Source organism: Eschscholzia californica, unplaced genomic scaffold, assembly GCF_041429995.1.
Source record: "Eschscholzia californica isolate CP2 unplaced genomic scaffold, dmEscCali1.0.p SCAF_5, whole genome shotgun sequence".
Classification (NCBI taxonomy): Eukaryota; Viridiplantae; Streptophyta; class Magnoliopsida; order Ranunculales; family Papaveraceae; genus Eschscholzia; species Eschscholzia californica.
The window spans coordinates 16,065,038-16,085,026 of record NW_028238472.1 but is presented as its reverse complement, the minus strand read 5'-3'; the positions used below and the strand labels follow the sequence as shown (position 1 = coordinate 16,085,026).

The following is a 19,989-nucleotide window of genomic DNA, read 5'->3' as shown; positions in this document are numbered from 1 at the left end:
ATAGAATATATTGGATTTCTTATAGTTAATCATCTGTCCTGATGAATCACTGAAAATTTTAAGAGTGTTCTTGAGAATGTGAATGTTATCCAAGGAGTTTTTACCGAGGGATAATGCAATCATCAGCAAACAGAAGATGTGAAATGGTAAGGTTAGTATTATTCGTAGGGAACCCAATAAAGGTCTCAGAGTCCTGCTTAGCTTCTAGCATTCTACTTAGACCTTCAATAGCTAATATGAAGAGAAAAGGGGAGAGGGGATCACCTTGTCTTATGCCTCTAGTCGGATAAAAGGTGGACCCCGGATGACCATTGATCAGAACAGCCATAGAAGAGGTAGTGAGACAAGTATTAATCATCTTGATCCAGTGTTCAGAATATCCTAGCTTCCTCATAATGTCCGTTAAAAAGTTCCACTCAATTCTATCGAAAGCTTTGGATATGTCTAGTTTCAATCCAAAGTATCCTGTCGCTCCTTTCATCTTTTTCATGGAATGTATTATTTTCTGTCCTATGATGATATTATCTGAAATTTGTTTACCCGGGATATAAGCCGCTTGAACCGGAGTAATAATATCATTAAGTGTTTCTTTAAACTTATCAACTAAAATTTTCGTGATGATCTTATAGGGTGTATTAAGGAGACTAATCGGCCTGTAGTCCGCCGGAATCTGAGGTGTAGCTGTTTTTGGGATTAGACAAATGTGTGTGTGGTTAGCATCTCCCGGAAGAGAAGCGGAAAGAAAAAAGTTATGAACCAGGTAATGAATATCAGGACTGACAGTATCCCAATTGGTTTGAAAGAAAAAAGGTGGGTAACCGTCATCCCGGAGCCGCTTCTTTCTTTTTGTTGTTGAAAATAGCAAAAAATTGGGTGCCAAGAAAATTTTCTTTTCTTCGGTTCAAACGCGCGGGAAGCCTTTTGGGCACCGATTCGTCATTATTTCTTCTCTCTCTACTCTCTAGTAACTAGGGTTCTTCTCGCTCTTCCCGATTCGCTCCAATATCTTCAATCTCGCTTTCAAAACATTCAAATCTCTCTCTAAATACACGGTAATTCCCTCGCACTCCCACTTTCTCTCTCTAGATTACGGATTAAAAAGTAGACAGTTTCTATTTTCAGCTTGAATGAAGAAGAAGAAGAAATGAACAAAGAAAATGGTTTCCCTAAGCCTTGCTTGTCTTCTAAAGGGATTACTGATGAACAAAGAGTTCGAATATCTGAACATTACAGAGCTGCGAAAGCACTTCTCACTCGTAAACGCCCACGCGATGATCCATCTCCTTCATCATCATCATCATCGGGTCCCAATCGGAATCATCCCAAGTTAGTAATTCATTACCTCCGCCATTTCTATGAAACTTACAAAATCATTTTTTTTTTCCAAATTGCAGAAAATTTAGTGTTTAATTGAATTTTTCTTTGTTGGATGAGCTGATTTTTTTTTTTCTGGTTGATTTCTGCTCCCAGAATTGTAAATGAATTCAACAACAGCAAAACTTTTCATAGATATCCTCTTAGTGAGCTCCAAGTTAACGGGGAGTCCCCGATTTTGGTTAATAAGGCTTGTTCAATAGATTCACCATACTGTATTAGATCATGTCCAGATAATTTATTTACCAAGAAAAGAGAAAATTGTGTAGATAATGGTGGAGGAAGGATAGTGGAAGCTCCTATAGACAATGGGTTTGTTTTAGAATCATCTATCGTTAATACCCCAACTAAGCAAGTTGAATGTAGTAATAATCTAAGTGGTATTCTCTCTGAGTCTTGTGTTCTTGATGATGACTTTTATTTGGATGATACTGTTTTGGAAGAAATTGATGCTTTGTGTGAGCAGCGATCCGCAGTAAAGACAGAAATGCAGGGTACGAATGGCGATTCATCTGGTAAAACCGGTAAGCTTACAGAAGCTAGAATTACAGGAGAAATTAGGGGAGATAAGGTTGAAAGTGGAATTGGATGTAATGATACTGCTAAACCCGTCAACATTGAAAGCATGCCAAAAGCATGTATGGAATATTTGCAGTCACTGAATGATCAACAAAAAGGGGCAGCTTGTAGTGATATTTCAATCCCATTAATGATAATTGCTGGTCCTGGAAGTGGGAAGGTTAGATTGTTTTATGCCATTAAGTGAGAAGTTGTTTTGTTTTTCTGTCGTCTGTTATTAGTTTTAGTTTTCTTGGAATTTATAAGTGAAAGCGTTGGTTTTGATGTCAGACATCCACAATGGTTGGGCGTGTACTGATGCTACTTAACGAGGTACTTACATTTGATGCCCTGAATAACTTGTTCTTTCCCTTATTTTATTTGGGTGCTCGTTTCTTACTATTTAGAACATTCTAGGGCATTGGGCCTTCCAACATCCTGGCCATGACTTTCACAACCGCTGCTGCATCAGAGATGAGGGATAGGATTGGAGCGGTGGCGGGGAAGTCAGCTGCAAAAGAACTCATGATCAGCACATTTCACTCATTTTGTCTTCAACTTTGTCGTTCACATGCAGAGAAGTACGTCTGTTACAGCGTCCAGTCTTAAAATTTGAATCTACTTCTGCTTATTGAAGTTTGAAATGTATGCTCCAAAAAAAGGATCCATTATTTTGATATTGGTCTTCGATTTGTTTGGTAGGAAATCTTTGTATCTACTGTACGCAACAGGGACCTTGACTTATAAATTTTCTAGTTAGAAGATCTAACTAGCTTTGATAGTTGCCAAAGTTTGAATTATTGAGAGCTTCTTTACTCATTAAGACTTAGGAGTTCTCTATATGTGGTCTTTTTGGGATAGGCTTTTATGAGTTGCTCTCGATGAAAACCCGATTTTATTTCTAGTTTGTTTTAATTCATTGTAACTCTATGTAACACTACCAAATTGCTTAATGACTAGAAAATGTCCTCGTTTTTCATAGTAATTTTGTGACTGACTACAGAGGACTGATTGCTTGGTAAGATTTATAGCGATCTCTTCAGATATATGCTCGGCGAGTTGTTACATTTAGCTTAAAAGTTTGTAGTTTTATAAATTTGTAGTGATTAATGATAGGAGTTGATTGTCTGAGTCACATTTATCGCTTAACAGTTCGAGTGTGAAAGTAAGTGTATACTTGCAGAAACCTATTTTATGCCCTATCTTTATTTGCTTATATCTGTTATTTGGCGCACCTTCACCGTATCGTCTCCGGGTTATACTAATTCGAAAATGAACTAACTACTAGTTCTACGAGTGTTCGTTGACAGGCTAGGGCGCACATCAGAGTTCCTAATATATGGACATGGGCAACAAAGACGTGCAATTATTGAAGCTCTGCGGTTGTTGGAAATTGGACAAAACAATGGGCAAAACCTTGATACATCTGAACTTGATAAGGACTCTAGTAATACGAATTCTGCACACTGTTTCAAGGATATGTCAAAGAAGTGGCAGAAGTTTGTGACTCAGGTAGTCATTCAAATTTGGTTATGTTTATAATAATGTTCTCTCTCTGCCAAGGTCTAGGAAACCATGTAAGGTTGTGAATCATGTATCCTTGCTTGTTTTAAATGGAAAGCTTCTCATTCTTATTTCCACTGAGATATACATAAATGCCTTTTATTCATAAAATTGGTTTTATAGACATACACGTACTCTTTCTTTTTGCATAGCTCTTTATCACCCTGGACCAGCTTGAGTTCCCAAATTCTAGTCTTAGACTTACATATATGGGCGTCAAACAAATTGCTATTAGTTTTTATTTTTTTCTTTGAGTTCATAGAACTGTTTGCTCAACATTTCTATCACTACCGTAGTCCATAAATCTGTAAATTGTAATTATTTTCACATTAACCAAAATAGTTCAACGACATGTTTTTCCTTAGCAAAACTACCGGTAACCCAGTTATTTCCTATTATGGGTTGACTGCCCAGCTTGCTGTGCACAAATGCAAATGCTCAATGAAATGATACTGCTTTTCCACTTCTTTTTCTTATATTCCAATCCATCTGGACCCTTCTCTGTCCCTCTCATTCTTGACTAGCATGATATAGGTAGCTTATCTAGCAAGTTTCTATTTCAGGCTAAAGCGTGTGGAAGGACCCCCTTGGATTGCAAAAGAATGGGTGAGGAGACTGGAGTAAGTGAATCGTATGCCGTTTCATATATCTTGTTGCTGCATATTGGTAATTGATGGAGACCATATAGTAGGGGCCGATATTCCTCTAGTTTAATTAGCTTCGCCTCCATTACTAATACTTCAAGTTTCTCATCTCCCGACGAGTCAGGCTGCAGTTCTTGATAACTACGATGGAATTTTAAAATCCTGTAATGCTCTGGACTATCATGATCTTATAAGTTGTTCACTGCAGCTCCTCACTGATTTTCCAGAAGGTCAGAATTATGTTGTGTTGGTGTTTCTCAAAATTATGGAACTTCAAACTTGTTAGTTATCTCACAAGTGTTGTATACTTTTCTATGTCCAGTATCTAAAGAGTGTCAGGATCTATGGAAAGCTATAGTAATTGACGAGTTTCAGGACACAAGTTCCATGCAATATAACTTTTTGCGTATCCTTGCATCTCATAATCGCATAACAATAGTTGGTGACGAGGATCAGGTGCACCTTTTCTTAGTGAACTTTGTTTTAGATTGCATCAGTTTTGATGAAAAACCAGTAGTGTTTATTTGTCCTTTTACACAAAAAAGTATCAAAGCCAAACTTGTTGTGTATTGCAGTCTATTTTCAGTTTCAATGGTGCTGACATCTCTGGCTTTGATTCGTTTCGCAAAGATTTTCCAAAGCACAAGGAGGTGTTACTATGCTCTTTCAATTGTTTTTGTTATGATTACTGTTCCCTTTACCAACTGGTCTCTAATCATATGATTTGATGTAATGGTTAACGGACCTTTGACTGGTCATGGTAGTTTATAGATTCTTGACTCCTTTTTGGCTGATGACCTATTTTCAGATTAGATTAACCAAAAACTATCGTTCAACGCGATGTATTGTTGATGCCGCGTCGTCTCTTATCCACAACAATGTAAAACGGTGTCCTCTGAAACAAGTTTTTACTGACAACTCCTGTGGATCTAAGGTATTCTCATTATGATTTTTGTTTACCAGCTCAATCTTTCACCGCTATATATCCATTTTTTTGGGGGCTAATAAATATAACTTCTATGCGGTGTCCATGATTGTCAGATAACTGTTAAGGAATGCTACAAGGAGGATGCACAGTGTGCTTTTGTAGTAGATAAAATCTTAGAGTTCACATCTGATACTAAGGATTCAAAGGCTTCCTTTGGCAATGTAGCAGTTCTTTACCGGAGGCAGGTAAAATTTACTCCCGTCACCCATATATTGTACAATTTATTGCAAGCTACCTTCTCAAGTTGCAATTTTCTCTATTTAAATTACAGATAACTGGAAAAGCATTCCAAGTAGCATTCCGCAACAGAAAAATACCCTTCAATGTTCATGGTGTTGCCTTTTACAGGAAAAAGGTCTTCTTACATCTTTATGTTTACGCTGTCAGATGATTATTTTGTTTTTAATTATGATAGGAGTGATTGTTAGATCTTCTCTTGAATTCCTTAACTACTAAAATTGACTTCTCCTTATTGTGCACAAAGATAAAGGTGGAGATAGTCTTATTTTTCTGAATTTTGAGATTTCATGTCAATTGTCATTATGTGAAATAATTGTATCGTTTTGGGAATTTCACTTCTTGGCATGTTATTCTGTAGTTCATTTTTCTGGTCGGACATTAGCGAACACTTGATTGGGTAAGGACATGAGGAAGTATCAAGCTTGGAAAACTATGTTTCCTTGCACATATATCGCTAGTCCTTGGGCACATATAATAATGGAAGTCGGGAATGGACATTTAGATTTCCCATCTCTATCATTTTCTGCAAATTCCACCATTTTCAGCTTTTATATGTATATGTGTGTCTATGTATGTATGTATGTATATATATATATATATATATATATATAATATATATCCATTTTTTGTATTGCATATCCGCGCTTCTCTCTCCGGTTGATTACTCTATTCAGAAGAGATCTAAAAGACTTTTATTGTCTTGGTAGATTTTTGGAAATATCCGTCTTGTTCATTTGGCTCTATTTTTTAGCTATAACGTTTCAAGCAAGGAATGAAACTTCCCGAAATTTCACCGAAATTTCGCAAAACGTTTCCTAAAATGAGATTAGGTGCACGAAATAACACTTACAACTATTTCCTGCATAGTTTCCACCGACATGATCGAAATTTCCACCGAAGTTGTGGGAAATATCGAAATTTCCACCGACATGATGGAAATTTCGACCGACATAGTAGAAGTCTAGCAAAAAAACCAGAGAAACTAATACTAGAAAAATATCCATTTCTTCGTCTTTTTCATCTTCATTTCTCTTAGATCTTTCTTAATTTTTATGCTATGTTTTCCATGGTTTTTAGATCTATTTGAATGATTTACGACTTGACTTAACTGCCTAAAATTGATTTTATCTTAGTAACACCTCTAATATAACTGTGTAATTGATGATACCTTCTCAAACTAACATAGTTTGTTAATTATTATTAGTAAGAATGTTATCTTTTGGGTGTTATAGCCAAAGAATTATTCAATTTACCCCCGGAAGTAACTGTGTAATTGTTAATACTCCCTCAAACTAATAGATAATGTTAAACATCATTTTTATGCTTCATTATGGTTTAATAATTTTGTTATACATAATTGCATCATATTTCTATCATTTCTGTAGATTTGTAAGATTTCCACACTGACCGAAACATTTCTACGAAACGTTTCCACTTTTGGACCGACCGAAATTTCCATCGAAACCGAAATTTCCATCGAAACCGAAATTTCATTCCTTGGTTTCAAGTAGTAAGTTCATATGTTATATCTTACTTGATTGAAGTTCCCGTAGTTATACATTTGTTGGTTCTAAATATTTCACGAGTCATGATCAAGGAATGAAATTTCGACAAATTTTAGTGGTAATTTGCGAAATGTTCTTGAAATTTAGATTAGGTGCATGAAATCACACTTACAACTATTTCGTGCATAATTTCCATTGACACAAAGGAAATTTCGACAGACATGATGGACTCGACAACATTATGGTACTGTAGCAAAAAAACCCAGAGGAACTAAAACTAAAACTACAACTAAAAACATATCTCTTTCCTTCATCTTTTTCATCTTCATTTTTTTCTTGATTTCTCATAGATATCTCTTGATTTTTATGTTACTTTCTTAATATTTTTATATCTATTTGATTAATTTACCCTCGGACTTAACTACCTAAATTGATTTTATCTTATCAACAACCCTGATATAGCTGTGTAATTGACGATACCTTCTCAAACTAACAGAGTTTGTTAACTATTATCAGTAAGAATGTTGTCTTTTGGGTGTTATTGTCAAGAAGTTATTTAATTTAGCCTCGGACATAACCGTGTAATTGTTAATACCCCTTCAAACTAATAGATTATGTTAACCCGTTATATGCAAAATTTATGCTTCATTATGGTTTAATAATCTTGTTATATACAATTTCATCGTATTTATATCATTTCCATGATATGTAAAATTTCCACACTGACCCGAAATATTTCTATTTTCGGACTGACCGAAGTTTCTATCAAAACCGAAATTTATTCCTTGGTCATGATCTATATAACAAATTCTGTTCTTGTAACTTCATATGTACCCCAGGAACCTAATTATATGAAAAAGTACGGAAATTTGTTGTGTACTAAAAAAATAATTCACTCATTTCCAGTCTTTGTCATGATAAAAATAAGAAAAGTAGTTATGCTGCAGCGTCCATCCTTTTCTATGTTACTGGATGATGAGCTAGATAGTGCTGCAGTTATTTGCAGTATCTGATATAAAAGGTAGTACAAAGACATACATATAATCATTATTTGATGGACAGTTGCATAATTGTTTTATAGCCTGAACAAACTATAAGAACATAATAATATTTTCTCTCTTTTTAGCAGCTGAATTTAAGTTTTACCTTTTCTTAGTTTCCTTTAATTGTTTTCTTCTTATACCGAACAATTGCTTCAACATTCGGTCATGTTACTAGCATAGGTTTTTGATTTGATTAATCAGTTTGTGTTCCAACAGGTTGTAAAAGCTATTTTTGCAATGCTTCGAACGACATTACCTGGTTGTGATGATGGTTCATTTCGTCAAGTGTTCAAAGCTTTCTTATCCTGTGAAAAAGAAGAAAAGAAGAGGGTACTTGTGACACAGCTTTTGCATTTCTATTTCTGATTTCTTCTTTTTAGATTCATCATTCGACGTTTCTCTCCTCAGGTGGTTGACTATATTGACAGAATAGCCGCTACTAGGAAAACCAGCTTTATATCAGCTGCCCATGACATTTTTGCTGCCAAAATCTCTGGTACATTCAAGAGGTCTTTATTTACACATTAACCTATTTCTATATCACTATATGCATTCGTTGCTATCTCATGGAGTCAATTCATCATACTGGTTATGTTATGGCCCTACTTCTCCATGCATTTTCTTAGAAAGAGATACATGGTTCTAGAACTTGATTCCCTTCTCAGACAATGAGAGTTTGTCTAAGCTTTATAACAGAAACACGTTCACCCGACCGCTCTCCCTCCCGCCATAGATGTACACCCTCTAGGCAGTTACTATTGACTTAAAAAGAAAACTATAATTGGTGCATAGTGAATAACCTTGCAATGTCAAAGTGCGCGACAAAAGGGGGAAGTAACTTTCTTCACATTCTATTCGGTAAATAGAAAATTGAACTATTGTTTACTGGAATAAAATAAAACACATCCCAACTACATAAACATGACCAATTTTTTATGAATATGTATGTGCTCTTTGGCACCACAAATGTCTGATTAAGTGTTGCTCTTCTTTGCTATTTTTCACATGAATTAAATATGGATATGCACTACATATGCCCTTTATCCATCATATACATAATGATGACTATATGTCTATATTGATGATGGATGTGTGATATTTTCATTTTCCGTTCGGCGATAACTGTGCCTATAACTTGTATCTTGCGTTTCTTTATCATCATAGGAGTCAACTTACTCAGGGCCGCAAGGTGTTGTCTACGCTTGACATGATATCGAAACTTGTTCACAGGGTAAGAAGGATGACTCTTGAATTACAGAAATTTGGAGATTGTTAGTTTATTTTGTCTTGTTTCTGTTTCATCATAGTTATGTTCAAATTCCGTCTAGAATGTCACGTAGTATTTAGGACGAGTAACAAGGAGAGCTTCAACCAAATAGGTTTAAACTCTCACATACTATTCATTAATATGGCCTTGACCTCCTTTTCATATTAGCCTATGTACTTTCGCTGAATAATTCTTATTGGATTACGACTTACGTAAGAACAACTAATGTCTTTCTGGAACCTGACTCATTGCAAATCAGTTCATTTTGTAGGACAACAGCTATGTAATTAAAATTATGTTGTTTTGTATTATACATTTATACTGTTTCGGAATTCGGATATCCATGTAGGATACTCACTATATTTTAATTCCGTAAGAGTGCTTGAACACAATCATGTTAGAACTATTAAACAGGACTCTAGGTTAACATTTTCCATAGAAAATGTAAAATTGTTGACCCAAAGTAACATTGTAAGTAAAAAGATTTTTAATTAAGACAAGTAAAATTAAATATGTATGGTCTTATACTCTTATTAGCCTTTTCTTATCGCCATCCAACAGTGTGTTGCAGTGTTGGTCTGCTGGATATTCATACCTGTATCAATGTCCATGTTATGTAGGACTGCCCGTGGCGACTATGCAACTTCAATTTATCATCTGCTGAATTATTTTCACTGTTTTCTTTTGTTTTATAGGAACCATCAATTTCAACTGTGGTAACTTCAGTGGCAAACATGGTACCTCAGGTTAGCCTCTATGATTTCATTTTATTCTCTACACGAAACGTAAGGAATTACTGAGTCTCTTAGAGAAACATGTTAAAATGTATACTCTTTTTTTGTGAATTTCTTAATCTACTGTAGGTCAAAGCTGGTTTTTCTTATTCGGGTTTCGTAAATTTTACGAATATGAATTTATGAAATCTTAATTTTATTTTATTGTTATCTTAAGATTGTAGTCTATTTAAGTTTCAGCCAATGTGTTACATCATATACCCTTTTAACAAAGTAGAGATAGACGTTATAATTTATTTGTGATGAAGACCACCTCGTCTTGCTAAACTTGAGATTTATCCTGTGGAGGAGATGTGTACCTGAGATGGATTGAATCAAGTTTATGGTGGTAATTTTCCATGTCCATAGTTGCTACTCAAAATCGAACAGATATATTCAAAGGAAATGCTGTAAAAAGGGTTTTAAGCCTTGAAGCTTCATAAGATGAAACATAACCTTGAAGGGGCACCAAGGTGGGGCCAACACATAAGTCCCTTCTAAAGCTAAAAGCCTAAAACCTTATAGTACATATGCTCCTTAATTTGTTCAGTTTAATAGCTTTATGCTGTTAAACCATGATGAACACTTTGAAGACTAGCAAGGATAAACAACTACATAAAGAGAAAAGAAAAAAAAATGCAATAGCAGTTCATCAAGGCGATGTCGAAGTCTTAGTACCAACTTGCAAAAAGTGAGAAATTGCATTAAGGCAAACCATGGTATGTATCTGGACTTACACATAGTTGAGGTATTTATGAGTCTTGTCGGTTTTCTATAATTGTCCTTACTCCTTATTTTATACTGTACTATGTTATATGTGTTGTATAGTGTGTTCTATGTGGTGTCTCTTTACCAGTTGTCCTAAATGGAAGAGGAACTTTTGTAAGAACAGTAATGTTTCTTTCTCATTCTTACGAATCTCACCCGACACTCCAAACTCGGTGCTTACGTAACTTTTATCTTGCAGAAATACCTTCTTGAACAACGTGCAGTTGCTGATGCTGATGGCGGGAAGTTGCTAAATGAAGACAATGACATCAGATCTGTAAGTTCACATCAACTTCAGTCATCTTGATGTTTAATTGTATGATGTCTTTGCTCTGTTTGTGTTTGTTTGGAAATAAAATTTATGGTGAATTAGGAATCCTAAAAGGGTTTCCGAGCTGCCGATCAGGGCTTACCATAAAGGTCTTCAAGTAGGCCTGTTCATTTCCTTTTCATTTTGATGTATTTTGAAATCGAAATTCGTATCTGTTAATCTTTATTTATGTAATGTCTTCTTTTTACAGTATCATGTTTTCTGGTTGTTAAACCGACTATAAATTTAGTGTAATCTTAGTCATCCGCGTTGATGCATTAGATGTATATCTGTTGGTAAGCGGTTTACATGGAGCTTGGTCCTGGATGTAGTATCACTCTGAAGCATAGATATAATATAATAAGCTATAACTTAAACGGACGTCAAATTATGTGCTAAGCTTCAATTCCTGGATTAGGAATGTATAAGCTCAATCTTCTAGCATGCGTATATGGTTTACTGAATATTATGGAATATGCAAATTGCAAAAGGCTTTATCAATTGCATCAAACAGTGTTGGTTATTATAGAAACTATGCATGCTGCCATTGCATCAAACAGTGTTGGTTATTTTGCTGAATTTTGTTATCATCCTAATTTAATTACTTATGATTTTCGTGAACTTCATATCAGACTTCGACTTCGCCTAAGTCGTTGCGTCACCATATATTATACATATCATGTTTAAGAAAGTGACATAGGAGATACAACAATGCAGGTCCTTCAGTACTTACTGGATGATGTCTCAGATTTTTTGTCAACACAATTCAATCATAAAGAATCAGAAAAACATTGTGAGGCAGAGGAGAAAGGCTGTGCTAATGTACTCAAGTCATTTGTTGACCACATATCCACAAGAGAAAGAGAAAACTTCTGTTGTAGGAAGCGCGACAATAACAATTCTGTTACTTTGACTACAATTCATCAGGTGGTTTCCTTTACAAATGTTTCATGAAATTTGCCTCACATGCGGTGGTCATGTTTGTGAGATAAAATCTAATCTTGTACTCGTCTTTTTTTTGGTCTTTTTCTCAGTCAAAAGGCTTAGAATGGGACACTGTTTTCATTGTTAAGGTAAGTAATTGGAACTAATACTTAATACCTTAGTATTTATCTTGGTGAAGAATATGTTGTTTGACTCACAGAATGATGCATGTTCATGGTTCTAAATCAATGAGCTTGGACTGTGAACTTCCATCCAACTGGATCAATTGCCCAGCAACCTTAGTTACTCTGTAAGGCTCTTCATGAGAGGCCATCTCAAAGGATTGTTTGTGGTGAACATTATCTCCTAACAATGGATGTAAAGCAACAAGACTCATATTTGAGCTTATCAAGGGTCGACAACAACAATGCTAATTGTTCTTTGTGTGTTGTATACTTGTATTAGTGTTAGTATAGTCGTAGGCAACTTGAAGGTCCTCTTCCAATAAAACCCTAAGAAACATAAATTGAAAGTGCTTATACCCTGCTTTATTACTTTAATATTAGTACTACTAATGGCACCCCACAGCTGCCATGTGGAACTTGTGCTACATCAGGCGGGAGGCACCAAAAATATAAAAATAGAAATTGCAGTTGAGGTGGAATCCTAATGCCCCCCTCCAAAAAAAAGCTGACTAGCATTCACAATTCTTGAGAGTAGTGGCAAGTGTAAATTAATTTGTGGGGATCATGAGTTATTCACGACTAGGCATGGGCTTCGGGGTAGCAGGGAACGATCTTTAACTCTTCGAGTTAGGAGAGTCAGTATCCGAGTCATGGTTTACCTGAACGCATGACGAACCATTTGATTTGTCAACTAATTTATATTTAACGAAATCACTCTTAAGGTTATCATGTATGACGTTAAGACATGGTGCAATGTAATGACACCTTGGTCTATTGATACAGGCAAATGAATCTGAGATCCCTCTATTACATGAATTTAATGGTGTTGTAAAAAACGGTGAGGCTTCTCTCGAGGTAAGAATATAAGTTTCATTTTTGGTTTATTTGCTAGATTCCATTGTACTATGTGCTCATTGGGTAATGTATTTTGGCAGGAGGAGCGGCGACTTTTATATGTGGCTATGACTCGTGCTCGAAAAAAATTGTACATTTTGTATGTTCTGATGGATTCTAATTGGCAGGTTGGTATCCTTTAACATTGAACTTGTTGATAATCTTCCGCACTGGCTATTTCTGGTGACAAGTATAATTTCTTTCCAGTTGCTTCAACCTTCGCGCTTTCTACGAGAAATTCCAGATCATCTTTTGGAAGTTCAGGTGAGTAATCCTAAGGAGGCCCGTAATTTTTTAAAATTTTGTTCCTTCAGTATTCTACATTGAAGAAGTGTAGATTCTTTCATTAGGTGTTGCTGACGTTGCTCATTGTCGCTATTTTTTGTGCTACTAGAAATTTGGAATTATTCTATGTGACATGGATACTGCCTTTTAATTTTTCGCAAAGTCAGGATAGTCAGATACTTTTGTTGGATACTCGTACACTCTTGTCAGATACTTGCACTCACTTCAGTAGATATAATGTGAGACTTGTAGCTTTGGGTACATTTTTATACTTGCACACAACTGTATTAGGGAGATAAAATAGCACAATAGGGTTAAAATCTTTTACTTATATTGATATATTCGTATAATGTAGAACAATGGTCGATTCAAACGTAAAAAATTAGAAGTAAAATAAAGGACCTAATAAGTAAGAAAATAAAACACCTGCACGATAACATGGGGCGCACCTGACTTAGCTGCCGACATATAAACTAAAACGCTTGACACTGTTATTCACTTTAATTTTTTTAATTGTTAAAACTTAAGATAATTATTTTTCCTCCATGAAGATGTATTAAATCGATAATATTCTCAATAAAACTGTAAGTTGTACTATTGTCCTACTAGAGAAGGCATTTTGTGCACCCGCATCATTATATATAAGAAAATATTAAGAAGGACAAAAACCAAATGATGATATTCACCTTTGATCCTTTTTGTAAGAGTCAAAGAAAAGACGAAGGCTTCAAGCTAGTCTCACCAAAAAACTTCAAATGCTGTTATCTTTGCAGTAGAATGATTTGGTTCTAATAGACTTTTTAGTACCATGACAATAAAGAATAAAACTGAAAGCCAAATACAGAATCAAAGTACTTCTAAAAGAGAGAGGGAACTGTCTAGATGAGAAGTATGAGAAGATTTTCTCTATCACTCAATAGTCACTAGTGAAGGCGACGAGAAATTGGTTAGAATTGAAGTCTGTACATAAAAAAAATCTCATATTCAACTTGTTGAAGTGACTAGAATACAAGTATCCCGGCTCCCGAGTATCGGGTTCCAAAATCCACATTTGACACGGCGAAAAATATAAAAAGAGTGCCCTAGTTACATGTTTAGAATGATAATTTTACGCTAGTATGCCCACAATCCTGTCTAGATGAGAAATGTGAGAATGATACTTTTTTGAATTATTTTGTAAATGGATCTCCTTGAGGACCTTGAAATATTTTATAATCGTTATATAATTCTGTCGTAGTTATTTTTCTTAGTTGTTTAATGGGCATTATATAAAACAGATTGAAATGACTAGGGAAGTTGTGAATAACGTAACTAAGAATACTTCTGGAAGAACTGAGCAAAGTAACAATGCCGCACCAAAGCCTGAGCAAGTTCTTAGAGAAGATTCCTTCCAAACTGATTGTTCGGATATTCCTAGTAACTTGATCCTGCCAAACGAGTCAGTAGAATATCCAGACACAAACAATGGGAATAATTTTTTGAAAAGGTAATTTTAGAAACTATAATAGTGTTTGCTATCTCTACATTCTATGAAAGATTTTATTGCTTTCAGGTTTAGTATTGAAGATCGGTCAACTGTGTCTCATTTATTTCATCAATGGGCCAAAAAGAAAGCATTTGAAGAACCTAAAAGGTTGCTTGACAAGGTGTAGTTTCTTCTCCATCCAATTAGTAATTAGAAAAACAATTTGAAGTGTTCATTATTGATTCATTGTTCTATTCAGTTAACAAATTCTAATGCCATGCAGCCAATAGATAATAGTCTCTGTTTCATATTATAACTAGTCTTGTTTGCTGAGATATTTTTTATCACCAAAATGCATTGGGAAAAAGTAAAACCAAGATATAATTTAGAGGGGACAAAACTCAATAAACTGAAAGAACCTAAAGTCGTGATCCAAGAAAAACGAAAATTTGCAAAGAAGAAGAAAAGACTATGTGAACAAATCAGTACACAATGTCAATACTTGTAGGAATGTAGGGATGATTCTATGGCTGATTTTGTCGGGGTTAAATGTGGGTATTACGAAGAAAAAAAACATCATTTGAGTTGAATTTTTAATCCCATTAAGTTATAAATGTGAAGCTCATGCCATATATAATTTTTATGTGATTCTTTCAAACAAAATATTGACAAATGACAATGTTGAAGGTTTCATAACCTACGGCCCTACGTTTTTGTATGAAAAACTACATGATAAGGTAATCATCCACACAATTAATCGTATTCTCTTCTATAACATATGTATAGGTGTGTTCAAACTATAAATAAGACTGTTAAGAAAAATGAAAAACTATTATACCCTGCCAGGAAATTAGGCCGAAGACCCAATTTTAAACTTTTTTAAGTTAAAAAGACAAGTTATACTTTTTTTTGGTTGAAAACCCAAACTTTATATTTTTTTTTGCTAAAAACCCAAATATTTGTATTTTTTTTTGTTAAAAACCCAAATATTTGTATTTTTTTTTGGTTAAAAACCCAATATTTTTTGTAAAGTTGTGGCAAGGTGTTGAAAGGCATTGAAAAGCTGTTGCAAGGCATTGCAAAGTTGTTGCAAAGCTGTCACAAGGTGTTGTAAAGTTGTTGCAAAGCTATCGCAAGGTGTTGCAAAGCTGTCGCAAGGTGTCGGAAATTAAAAAAATACTCAGGGAGCTGAATACTAAAAAAAATTGACTGATCCTTTTCACCAAAACAAAAAGTTTGTAGGGAGTTTTGACCAAATTTCCCCTATACCTACTATAATGGTGCCCAAGATGCACGTGCCTCCGTAAGCTCCAAGGAGCCACCCTGCCAGTAGGATTATATAGGCTTTCTTGAAAATAAATTGTGGCACAAAAGCGAAGCACAAAATAATTGGAAGACACAATGTGCAATAAAAGCATACAAGGAATAAAGAACGCATTGCTGATTTTTTGCTGCCTGACTACGTGTATGGATCATGCATGATCATTTATACTTGCAAATTTTCTATTCCACATTAATTTTCCATGTCTCTAATTTTTCTATGTACCTAAAATATTACTAGTGTAATCTAAAGCATTTGAACATCTGACTCTAGTTCTAATTTCCTTCAACAACATTTGCAGGTTGGTTTTGTAATTGATGAACGTCTGCGGAACAAGGGTACAAAAAACAAGGTGGCACTACTCATCGTTTTCATTTGTCCATCGTTGTCATCCTCCCTTAGCAGTTTTATAGTTGAAGCCTCTTTTAGCCGCTTGGTAGGCATGCATGTACTGTTCAAGTAGTTAGTGCATACTAAAAGCGTTAGACATGATTATAGACTTAAACATATGCATTTCTGGTCAGATAGTCAATCTTAGATACAGTAAAAAGTCGTATTTGTCGGAGTTAAGATTAACTAAGGTATATTTGTTTCCTTAGATGAATGCCCATTTTAATATGCAAACTATTGTTCAGGATGCACTACGCACATTGAAGTCTTGCTTGAGGAATGCTGAAGCCTTTCAGTATGCAGAATATGTAAGTTCAAACTTCAAACATTCATTAGCATTGCCAACTAGTGTTCTTCATACAAAAGATCATCAAAAATTTGTAATCCTTCGTAACAATGTTTGTCAATTTGAACTCCTCAAGATATGGTTGGACATGATATCAATGTGTTAAAGATGGAATAAATAGTTAACTTCAGGTTTTGATGATGGTGCTTTGATGGAAATAAATAGTTAGAACAATTTCATTAGCTGCATCATGTGGTTCGTTAAAATGTAATTTTCATCTGTTAGGTTTTAATGTGGGAGAAAATGCCTGCTGATAAACGTGCTCATATAATGAGAGAAAAGCAGGTAAGATTTCAATTCAATAGAGTTTTTCTTTCCTGTCTATTTTTCTGATTCAAGTTATTCTTTCTCTTTTCAGTTTCTTCTTTCAATATGTTTTTTCGATTGCCAATAGAACACATGAGTGCTGTCACGCATAGGACTAATGTTCTATATTGACAATATTTTCCATATAACACTATTAATGATCATATTTTAATTGCGAACTCATACTATGTGTTAAGTTTGTGGTCATCCAACTCAAAACTAATTGACAATGAGTGGAGAGGACCTAGACATTGTTTCTTGATTGCTAGGTAGCCCTTCTCCCATGTAGGACTACACACCCCCTCGTGTTTGACGTGGTTAGTTTAACACTTGTTTTTTTTGGGTGACGTGGAGCACGTGTGCCTTTTAAGCCTATCACGTGTCACCCTAGCTCTGATACCATGTTAAGTTTGTGGTCATCCAACTCAAAACCAATAAGCAATGAGTGCAGAGTACCTAGACATTATATTCTTGATTGCTAGATAGCCCTTCTTCCATGTGGGACTATTCTCACACTATGACTTGGTAATTATGGTAGTATCATTTTCTTACAAATTGTTATTGGGGTATGGATTTTCTTTCAGGAACATTTCCAGAAACTAAGGATTGAAAAGGCAATGGGTTCATCTGAAGCTACACCTAAACAGGTTTTTCGCAGCCTCATTTGTTATAATATCTGTTCCACTTTTAATCTCGAAGCGATGCTGATGGTAGTTTCGTACCAGGAAATCGGACCTTCGAATGGGTCCCCATGCACCATTTTCTTAATTTAAGACCAACCAAAAGAAAAAAAGAACTTTTGATATAAGTTTGAAATAAGGAGTTGCAAATTGCACACCTTTATTTGATATTGTTATATATCAGACTGTTTACTGACTTGCACATTATATCAGTAGAGAGCTAATACTGATATGGCCAATTATATTGGCTAAATAGCTGTTGCTAAAACTAGTAAAAATTTTCGGTACAGAATTCCACTCTTTTCTTATTCTTATTTTCGGTATGTTGTCTGATATAGTGGTCATATTGCTTACTTTCCCTTGTTCAATATAGTCTGATACCAACTACTTAAACTTATTCATTGATTGGCGATATTCTCTTCCATTGTTTGTATTACAGATTTCTTATCTGCAAAGTCTAGGATGCACCGTGGTGCCAACATCACGTCTCCATGCCTCGCATCTGATCGAGCAATACAAATCACTGTAACCGTAAAATGAGAGAAGATGAACAACCTTCTCCATCATTAGAAGATGATTAAAAGTGGCTATATTAATCAGGAAATGGTTAGGGTTTCCTTTCTATAGCGATCTAGTGCTTATTAGGAAATCACTTATCACTTATGTTATTTAACTTCTTCACTTTGTTCCTTGATCTTTCAAACGGAATATTATTAAGCTATACTTGAACATGGAGATTTACGAGCTATGAAGTCCGTGCAGAACTAATGAGGTGGTTAAATGCTTGAATTTTTTTCCCTAAGGTGCTGTTAGTTTTTTTTTTAACGTCTGAATCTGAATTTGCTGAATCTGAATTTGCTGGACCGAATTTGCTGGACTGAATTTGCTGAATCTGAATTGGCTGAGTTATATTGGGAGTTAGATGTTTGTTTTCTAAATCTGAATTGATAGGTCAGAATTACATTTTTGACACTTTTACCCTTATTTCATAGGTTAGACAAACATAACCTAAACCGAAAACCTAAACCCTAATTTCTCTCCTCCCATGTCCAAAATAAAAAGAAAAACCTAAACCTAATTTCTCTCTCATATTTCTGCCGGCTCCTCTCTGCAACATTCCTCCTCTCTAATAAAACAAGTCCGGCGAGGAGGTCCGATCATGGAGGTGCGGCTAGGGATACGCTCTCTCTCTTTCAACCCCTTTCTCTCTCTCTCTGTCCTCTTCCTCTCACCGACAGATTGCCTAAAATCGACCAGATCCGGCGAGTTCTTTTGTATTTCTCTCTATCTGTCCCTCTCTCTCTAATCGATCTTCAGAATAGTCAAGGATTTGGCTAGGATTTACGATGACAAGATCTGGTTGTTTATGCGTTAGTGGTGGTATTTTGTGGTGTCGTTGGTTTTTGGTGGGTGGTGGTGGTAGGGGTTTGTACCTATTGTGGTGGTGGGGTTTGTGTTCTCGGTGGTGTTGGTGGTCTGGGTGTTGGTGGTGTTGGGGTGGTGTTCTCGGTGGTGTTGGTGGTCGTGGATCTGGGTGGTGGGTGGTGGTGGTCTGGGTGAACAGCTTAACACGAGCTCAAAATCAAGCTCGTTTACATAAACGAGCCGAGCTTGAACATTCTTTAGTGTATCACGAGCTACTCGTGAACAGCTCGTTTAACATACTCTTATAATAGTATAGTACATAATTACGTATTATTATTGAAACTTGTACATGAAATATCAACCATTAAAAAATTATCGGAATATGAATCATTAATCATTATTATTGTATGTGACAAATGATAATTGAAGTATTTTGATGATTTAGAAAGTTTTAATTTGAAGTATTTTGATAAACGAGCTTAAAACAATGCGAGCTCGAGTTCGAGCTCGAGCTCGTTCAAACTTATACGAACCGAGCTTGAACAAGTGGACAACTACTCGAACGAGCTCGAGCTCGACAGTCAAATACACGAACCGAGCTTGAACATCTTACTACTCGGCTCGGCTCGACTCGAGTACACCCCTAGTGGTGGTGGTGGGGGATCCTACATAAAATATTTGATTGAAAATGTATATAATTAATGGTCTGACTTAGATGGTGGTGGTGGTGGTGGTCGTCGTCTTATAGATGGTGATGGTGGTGGTCTTACTTATAGATGGTGGTGGTCTTATAGA

At 35.4% G+C, this 19,989-nt stretch overlaps 1 protein-coding gene across 5 annotated transcripts; it reads left to right on the top strand.

Moving 5' to 3' along the window:
- Nucleotides 1–731: 731 nt before the first annotated feature.
- SRS2 (P-loop containing nucleoside triphosphate hydrolases superfamily protein) lies at nucleotides 732–18,603 on the top strand. 5 transcript variants are annotated; one of them, XM_086639985.1, is made up of 30 exons: nucleotides 732–1,052; nucleotides 1,123–1,326; nucleotides 1,471–2,113; nucleotides 2,224–2,265; nucleotides 2,350–2,513; nucleotides 3,243–3,444; nucleotides 4,059–4,115; nucleotides 4,264–4,369; nucleotides 4,462–4,595; nucleotides 4,715–4,789; nucleotides 4,948–5,073; nucleotides 5,181–5,312; nucleotides 5,399–5,482; nucleotides 8,132–8,245; nucleotides 8,324–8,424; nucleotides 9,080–9,146; nucleotides 9,878–9,928; nucleotides 10,923–11,000; nucleotides 11,751–11,960; nucleotides 12,068–12,106; nucleotides 12,926–12,997; nucleotides 13,078–13,164; nucleotides 13,244–13,300; nucleotides 14,599–14,807; nucleotides 14,874–14,967; nucleotides 16,409–16,459; nucleotides 16,743–16,805; nucleotides 17,069–17,128; nucleotides 17,734–17,796; nucleotides 18,269–18,603. In XM_086639985.1, exons 2-30 carry the CDS (start codon nucleotides 1,145–1,147, stop codon nucleotides 18,356–18,358), a joined length of 3,453 nt encoding a protein of 1,150 aa, XP_086496111.1. In that variant the 5' UTR covers nucleotides 732–1,052; nucleotides 1,123–1,144; the 3' UTR covers nucleotides 18,359–18,603. The 5 variants fall into 5 exon arrangements, with proteins under 5 accessions (XP_086496111.1, XP_086496109.1, XP_086496107.1 ...); XM_086639983.1 differs by having other exon boundaries at nucleotides 16,409–16,462; XM_086639981.1 differs by having other exon boundaries at nucleotides 16,409–16,543.
- Nucleotides 18,604–19,989: the final 1,386 nt, after the last annotated feature.